The sequence below is a fragment of the Lolium perenne genome, chromosome 4, assembly GCF_019359855.2.
Source record: "Lolium perenne isolate Kyuss_39 chromosome 4, Kyuss_2.0, whole genome shotgun sequence".
NCBI classification, from domain to species: domain Eukaryota; kingdom Viridiplantae; phylum Streptophyta; class Magnoliopsida; order Poales; family Poaceae; genus Lolium; species Lolium perenne.
This window is the reverse complement of record NC_067247.2, coordinates 43,754,308-43,762,898: the sequence shown is the minus strand read 5'-3', so window position 1 is coordinate 43,762,898 and position 8,591 is coordinate 43,754,308. Positions and strand designations below refer to the sequence as shown.

Genomic DNA, 8,591 nt, shown 5'->3' with positions numbered 1-8,591 from the left:
GGAATCAAAACCTTCCGATCTTAACCCTCAAGTAGTCGATTTAAAATAATCGTCTCTATCGCTCTAACTACGAAAGCCACATCTATATCTGCAGCGGTGGACACATCGTAAGTGGTTGAGAAAGCTAGCGGAGAAGGAGATGGAGTCGATGTTGTCCCAACTTCATGGGTCACATGAAAATTATGCAATGTCAATGCATGGAACTGAGCAATCTTGTCGATGAGGTGCGAGTAGGGTTCTCAGGGTGGTTAGTCATTGAGAAAGATGCGGCTCATCCAGAAGCATTGTTGAATATTTGATGGTGACTACACTCCTGAAATTCTTAACACTTCATTAAAATGGAGAGGACAATGGACGGCAAGAAAACACGATGCCATCACATAAATTCCAACAACAATAGTTCGTAGGAGGGCAAAGCTTGACATGACTTAACTTTAAAAGTTGAAATATTTTTTTGCCTTTCACTATCAAAAATTATAGGTAGCTACGTATGTAAAATATAGTCCAATATGTCGTAGTCTTATTTTTTCTGCAATTAAGGTCGTCACATGTGACATGACAAAAAAAAAAACACAGCTCCTCACGTGTGACATCTGTGGCGTCCATTCTAGATGTGTTGACCCAATTTGATCCAGCTATGCACCAATTTGTACAAACTTATCGCTGGGAGAGAAGATTAGCCCGTAGTAGAAACACAAACGACTGAGACTGGGTCCAGTCCAACGAGCCAGGCAGCTAATCGCTTAACCCTGAAGAAACCCGGAGAAAGCTGAACAGAACGGGGGCCTCCACGCGCTGCAGTCGAACATTCCGAGGACCGTTTCGCAAAATCCCACCAACCAAATTTGATTTTCCTTTTCCTTTTACCACCCCCACCAGCCTCCATTGCCCCTCCTTCCACTCCACCGAGGCGAAACCGACCTTTCCCCCTTCCCCTCGCTCCCCACCCAGCCTCGCCGAGATCTACCCACCCCTAGGGCGCCGCGCCCCGACCACCGCCGGCGAGGACCCGTACCAGCATCGGCGGGCGAGCTCGGGCTCCGCGAGGCAGGGCTGAGCGACGAGAGGCGCGGGAAGGAAGGAAGGAAGCAGCCATGGGGCAGCAGTCGCTGATCTACGCGTTCGTGGCCCGCGGCACCGTCGTCCTCGCCGAGTACACCGAGTTCACCGGCAACTTCACCACCATCGCCTCCCAGTGCCTCGTCAAGCTCCCCGCCAGCAACAACAAGTTCACCTACAACTGCGACGGCCACACCTTCAACTACCTCGTCGAGGACGGATTCAGTGAGTCCCGCCCCCCTTCCGCCCGCTCCGCGCTTTTCTCCCGCTCGATTCGATCTGATGCGTGTGGATCTGGTACGGTGTGCGCTCGATTTGTGCTGCTCGGCGTAGATCTCGCGGATTTGACGGGTGTGCGGTTAGGTCATTTCGAGCTGTTGACTAGTGCCTGCGATTGACTGGCTGCTATGCTACGTTTCGTGCCCGAACCTGCTCTTCTAGTAGCTGTGCTCTAGACTTGTACATGCTGGTTGTCGATCAATTCGAGTTCTCGAGGTACTCAATGTTGCGTGCTAAATGGTCGCTCGTCTTATCCTACGGGACCGAAGGTGTAAGAGTTGCAATAGCCGACAGCAGCAGTAAAAGCATGCTAGTGCATACTGCTGCTTCTAGCTGCTCATGCTATTTATAGTACAAGGGTGATAGACCACCAGTTTGCTAGGCATGTGCGTGGCAGCACGTATTTATGCATGTCACAGTTTGATGTTTCAGCGTTAGTAATGCCCCCGTACTGTATTTAAAAATTGACAGAGATGAATCAACGCTTGTGTGCTTTCTGATGATGGCGCTTGGCAGTTAATTTGTTACTTTCATGCTGCTATATATCTATTTATAGCAGAAGGGTAGATGATTTATTGCTGGCTTGCTAGACATGTGCATCAATGCAAACACATACTTATGCATTTTATACATTGATGTTTCCAAAAATGCAGTGTCCCTTGATCTATTATTACAATGCAACATAGTTGTCCAACGTTTTTGTGTTTTCTAATGGTTGTGGTTGCTCTTGATCTATATGGAAAGAAAGTAGCTACACATATAGCAAATTGGTTAAGAAATGTTTTCACCACCGATCTATTATTACAATGCAACATAGTTGTCCAACGTTTTTATGTTTTCTAATGGTTGTGGTTGCTCTTGATATATATGGAAAGAAAATAGATACATATATAGGGAATTGGTTAAGATGATGGGTTCACCACTGATGAATTTAATCAGTCAATTAAGTAATTTGTATGTTCGAAAATTCATACTTCTCTGGTCATGTTATAGTGGCGCATCCAAGGCAGTTTAGGCATTTTATCCCGCAGACTGTATGCACGCAAATAGCCTGAGTTTTGGATCAATGTTCAAATTAGATTCCCTTCTCTGATTGGACTACAAAGCGCATGTATTGGTGAGTCAAGCGTAGCCTTTGGCACTTTGCAGAAACACTGGTCTTCGCTTCTGTTGCATATGCCTCCTTGTAACCTTTGGCACTCTGCAACAACACTGGTCTTTCCTTCTGTTGCATATGCCATGTTCAGCTTTCATAATAGCACGAGCTTTGGATCAATGTTGCAATTATAATGCTCCCTCAGTTCATATTTAGTTATCTTTGACTCCCAGTCATCATTGTTCAACCGGAACATTTTAATGAACACAGCACAATGCGAAGTATATAATATCAGTAGAATTCGTCTCGTTACCGATGTAGCTGGACCATTCATATGTTATATGATTGATCATGTTCAAAATTTATAATTAGTCAAACCATCATTAGTTAAAGTCAAAAGTGACACAACTGATTGTGAATGGACATAATAGAAGAGAGGATGATGCAGAGGAATTTAACATTACCGTTTTTTTTTGTAGTGCTATGTGTTTGTAGTTCTAGTGCTACCTTGTGGACTTATAATACACATGGTTTATAGCAGTGACTATAGTGCTTGAAAAAGTTGATCAGGAACTGATGTCAAAATATATTTAAGCAACTGATTTATTGCTTACATTGCCCTTTTCTGGAACGAAGAGATTGTTTGGCTAAATTAAATCTCCAGAAAACTACATGACATTTGTTGGCATTTCTAACTTCTAATTCAAAATTCTAAAATGCTGACATCATACTTTCTTCTGCAGCATACTGTGTAGTTGCTGTTGAATCAGTAGGGCAACAGATGCCTATTGCTTTCTTGGTTAGGATAAAGGACGATTTCAGCAAAAGATATGGTGGTGGGAAAGCAGCTACTGCTGCAGCAAGCAGCCTCAACAGAGAGTTTGGGTACGTCTTGTTGCCAGTTTGGGGCTTGTCAAGATATATAGCCTTTTATTCTTGCTAATTGTGTGAATATTTACTGCCTGTAGATCCAAACTTAAAGAACACATGCAGTACTGTGTAGACCACCCTGAAGAGATAAACAAACTCGCTAAAGTGCAAGCACAAGTTTCAGAAGTCAAAAACGTTATGATGGAAAATATTGAGAAGGTACATCTTTATTCTTTGTGGAACTTTCTGAAGTTTTTGATCTGAAATTGAAGGTATTTTTTGGGAGAATACTCTGATCCTTGTTCTACTTTTGAAATACAGGTTCTTGATCGTGGAGAGAAGATTGAGCTGCTTGTTGACAAGACAGAGAATCTCCGCTCACAGGTATTGACAGTTGGCTCATTCTTTTGTACCATCTTGTACTGGGTAGTCTACTTCAATTAGGTTTGTTTTTAAGCTGTTATTATTATATAATAGCAAGAGCAATTGGGCTTTGTTCCTAGCTGTTATTATATATATAAGATACTTAGGTTTGGTTTCAAGCTGTTACTATATTATAGCAAGAGTACAGTAAGGTCACAATTGAAGCAGTTATGCTGCTATCCAGCTTTATACTAAAATATATGTAAGCCAAGTGGTCAAGTCAACTACTGGTACACGTCGTATATACTGGATTAGCCTCTCTTGATATGTTCAAACTACTCGAGTGTCAATCATGATATTAGATTATTAGTGTTGGCTGTATTTGATGAAATCAGTTTGGCTGTTTGTACCTAAGTGGCTAATACTCATTATGGATGACTACAAACCTTCTTCGGTTATCCTCACATTCTGTAGCTGTTAAGGACTTGCGGTGATTGAATATGCATTCTTCCTGTAATGGTTATGATGATTCAGTTGGTGAGGACTACATATTTGTTCAGGTTAATTGATAGGATTTGCCATAAGTTAACTGCCATTTTCCATCTAGAGGAGTTTCAAGTCTTTTTCTACTATTGCTCTAATTGTGATGCACAGTTATATCTCAAAATTGATGTCTTGTTGTGACAATACATGGAAACTAGTATTCTTAAGATTGGGTATCAGAATTCTGTAGTAGTGCCCTGACGCTTTTGTTCGATTTAGAAGTTGATGTCCTCAATCTAAATACACTTTGGGCCATCTTAAGACCGTGGCCTGATCCTGACGAGCAGAAAGCACAGCTTAATGTTTAGTTTTGGGCACTGCAAAAGGAGAACATGATATTGATACTTAAGTTTTTTAAATTGTAAAGTTCCATCAAAATACAGATGTGTGTCCAGTTATGATTCAATTGAACATTTCTGAAACATAAACTGCTATCTAAGATTTCTAATGGTGTGTACATAATTCCAGGCTCAAGATTTCAGGCAGCAAGGAACACAGGTAAGGAGAAAGATGTGGCTACAAAACATGAAGATCAAGCTGATTGTCCTTGGCATAATCATCGCCCTCATCCTTATCATCATCCTATCGGTGTGCCATGGATTCAAGTGCAACAAGTAAGGGTGGCGAGATTGTCCATCCAACTCATTCAACTGTCACTATATTACTCTGCTGCTGCTGCTTCGAGCAAAAAACCATATGGTGTTTTGTTCTTTCTTCTCTTAGTGTGCTCTGGCCCGGTTCATGGCGCCTGGGTGGTGTTTTACGTTGTCGTGGTGGTGGGGTGGGTGCTTGCGTAATGCTGGATGGTGGGCTGGGTCAGCGGGTCGTGTATTTTTGGATGCTATGTATGTATAGCTTGGATCTTGACAACACCTTTGTTCTATGATATGAGTAGATTTACTTGATTGGCGTCAGAATACTGTGCTTTCTTTGTGTTTGGTCCTCTTCATGGGACTTTTTGTTTGTGCATGATCACTGCAAGCCTGCGTTTCATGAGTTGCTCATCTGGTTAATGGGATCTATTTTTGAGAAATCAAATTCAGTTTAAGATAGGGGAAACGTAAACTCACAACCATTTATGCGCTGGAGAGACCGTTTTGTCTTTTGTGCCGAAGCTATTTATAAAGCACAGGCCGAAACCGGTGAAATTAAGGGGTATGATTTTCATTGATGAAGTAGCCAGGCTTTGTGTATTTTGCATTCGACTGATTAGAAGCAGGCTTTTTGGTAGCTTTGGTTTACCAGTGAAGCTAATCCTGCAATACGTGGACCAATTGTTTGCTTTGCTACACGTCAGCTGGCGGCATTTAGGGCTTCGTGGCTCTAGATGCAAAGCTCACACTGGTCGTATGAGAGGTGTGGACCAAATTGTACATTGTTCCAGGAAGCGACACATGCGGCAATACCATTTCAACTCCAGCTGAACGTTCCAGTTGCCTCCAGGAGGAATACGCGTTGAGTTGCTGCTGTTACGCACGCAAGGACGTATGCACCGCAATGCTGCTCACCAGCCAGGAGACTTGAATCAGAGCATTTGCTCTCCATGGCTCAATGATAGGGAATCAAAGGACCGTTCCCCTCATCTTTGAGCATCACCTAGAAAGAAATGGAGGCCACCAAAACCATGCTCGGGTTGCCAAAATTAAAATAGACGCCAACCTAACCATCACGCACATCCAGGAATACATCAACCTATGGATGGGGATCTCAAATGTGCAACTAGGAGAGAACAGGTATTCTATCACGTGGAACCTCACGGAGAACAAAGCTCAATTTTCCGGCTTACTAGCATGAACAAGACAGTCTGTAAGGCTTGGGCACCTCCCAAAATATGAAGTTTTCTTTCTTGGTTGGCTGTTCAAAATAGATTATGGACGGCAGATGGTCTTGCAAAGAGAGGGTGGCCTAATTGTGGATTTTGCTCCTATGTAAGCAACTGCAAGAGTCGCAAACACACCTATTCTTCCCGTGCCGCTTCTCGAAAAGGGTTTGGATCAGGGTTTTACATTTGAACAAGTTTCACGAAATTGATAAAATTTCGAAGAAACAAAATGATCAGATTCAAAAAGTTCGATTAGATTCGAACTGTGCAGATTAATTTTATTTAGCCAAAAAAAGTTGAGTTGATGGAAATCAAACTTATGAGATAGGACGTAGCTAGCATGTCACTTCTTAGTTCTTACTACAGTAGTACCTAATTATTATAGGGGAGAGGCTTATAGGATCTCCCTATTAGGTGGGATCATAGGATCAACTCACAGAAAATATATTTTGAAAATGCAAAAAATCTGAAAATTAACAACATGCCTATGGGTTGTGTCTGCAACTCCCATAATTTCAGCTGAAAATTTGATCTACACTTGGAGAAACAAAAAAGACAAATTCAACTCTGAATAGCGACAACTGGTTGAATAGTATTTCACACTATTCACACCTAAATTTATCTTTTTTTGGGTCTCTAAGTTACGTTAACACACATATGTGTTGTCATTTTCTCCCAGAATATCTAGACATGTTTCTTAAAAAAAGTTCTCATAGATCCTATCTAAAACGTGATCCTACCCAAGTCTTCCCATTGATTATAGAAAATTGATTTTGATTTTCTTAGAAGCATCCCCGATTGAAATTTCCAAATTTGTCCGAATTTCGACTATGATATCTCGCCACTCAACGAAATCCATCAATTTCGTGAAATTCGTTCAAAATTTCGACGATTTTTCCCCTGATTTGGGCGATGGTTAAAGATTGTCTAGGGCTTCATTTCATTGACAATTGTACTTGGACGGATGAGCTAAACATCCAATCCAAGGGTGGTCGACTTCTATGTCTTCCAACAATACCTCTAACCGGAAAGTAATGGACTCTCTCACCATACTTGTTCGTTGGACGATTTGGAGTGGGCGAAACAGCGAGGTTTTTCCGCACCGCGCGCGCTACCGATACGTGTTGCCTCCATCAACAGTGATCGCTTAGCTTAAGTTATTTGTACTGTATAAAAATTTGGAGCATTGATTAACATTTCCAGAACTGTGTATAGCTATCAGGAGGACAGTGGTGCAGACCGCACCGCTCATCGTCCATTGCTCGGCGAGCCTGATCATGGGACAGCCAGGGCGAGCACAGAAGCTGGAATCAAAGCGTTCATTGGCCGCATCTGATGGCAATCAACGTGCCTCAGTTCCTAGCAGGCTTGCAGTTATAGCCAGAGCCTGATCACTCGCCGCTGTATCGTCGTCCAGCACTGCACCGACTAGGAATCTAGAAGCAGCGGCCACCATCTTATCTCGCAACAAGACGGAATGATGGCGCCACACCACACGCGTGCTCTAGCTCTACTGCAGCTTGCTCCGTCGTGCCAATCGCCCTGTCGAGATTGCAGTACTGTGGACATAGCCGGTGAGACGCATTTGCTGCTGCATTTACCCCTCCCACTCGTCTCCCTGCTGCTCCTGCGTGTCCCGCGCTCGAATTGAAGACGCTCCCCCGTATCAGACCAGCAGCTCATAGTAGCTTGCCGCGGCAGCACCGCTCCCCTATCCCTATCCAAGTTCGCTCTGCTGCCAGTGCCAAGCTCATAAACGCCCTGCCAGGTGCCGTACCCGAGCACCCGACGCCGATGGCGTGCCTTGCGAGCCATCTAGCTCCGGCACGTGACGCGAGCGCGCCGCTTCAGAGCTCGGCCGGCCCTTGACCGGCCGCCATGAATGAGCTTGGCCGACCGATCTACAAACCCTGAAAGGAGCACATTCCCGCCGCTCCCAAGTGCACAGTGCCCCAGGTGATGCGCGCGGCGCCGATCTCGAGGCCGGATTCGCTCGGATCGGAACCCCCCACGAATCAATGCCGTTCCCGCGTGCCCTGTCTCACCGGTCACCGGCCAGCAGTGGCTGGGTTAATGCATCTCTGGCTCTCTGCCTAGCCTCAGAGTGATATCCACCGAAAGTACATGCCGTGGACTGGACCGTACGGCCGGGTTCCTGTTCGTCATCGCCGTGCCGCGCGCCTGCCGCCGGTTTCCTGCCCGCGTGACGTGTGTGTCCCGGACCAGACAGTTTGGTGCGACGCCCGTAAGGGCATCTCCAATCGGCTGATCCAAACGGACGCGCTGGGTCATCCGGTTTGGACCGTTTGGGTGGCCGAGCGGACACGCGGACAGCGGCCCGTGTCCGCGTGTCCGTTTGGGTCGCGCGCTGCGCCCAACGCGCGGACGCATCGCATAACCGGAGAAACACGAAAACAAAAAAAAGAGGCAAATTTAAACGAAATTTCATTGAACATATGCCCTATTTTGGGCAAATTTGTACATAGCCCTATTTTGGGCAAATAAAACTAACAAAAGAAGCCCCTATATGGGCTTTTAAATTTAAACTAAAACCCTCTA

At 44.6% G+C, this 8,591-nt stretch overlaps 1 protein-coding gene across 1 annotated transcript; it reads left to right on the top strand.

Moving 5' to 3' along the window:
- The first annotated feature begins 879 nt into the window (after nt 1–879).
- Nucleotides 880–5,127, top strand: LOC127292324 (vesicle-associated membrane protein 721). Its single transcript, XM_051321694.1, has 5 exons — nt 880–1,284; nt 3,178–3,319; nt 3,403–3,523; nt 3,626–3,688; nt 4,679–5,127. Exons 1-5 carry the CDS (start codon nt 1,095–1,097, stop codon nt 4,826–4,828), a joined length of 666 nt encoding a protein of 221 aa, XP_051177654.1. The 5' UTR covers nt 880–1,094; the 3' UTR covers nt 4,829–5,127.
- Nucleotides 5,128–8,591: the final 3,464 nt, after the last annotated feature.

Excerpts from the sequence above, each read along its gene's own strand:
- LOC127292324 (XM_051321694.1), top strand. The coding sequence starts at position 1,095 with ATGGGGCAGCAGTCGCTGATCTACGCGTTCGTGGCCCGCGGCACCGTC. Across the intron at positions 1,285-3,177 it reads CCTCGTCGAGGACGGATTCA|CATACTGTGTAGTTGCTGTT; the intron begins GTGAGTCCCGCC and ends TTTCTTCTGCAG. Across the intron at positions 3,524-3,625 it reads TGATGGAAAATATTGAGAAG|GTTCTTGATCGTGGAGAGAA; the intron begins GTACATCTTTAT and ends TTTGAAATACAG.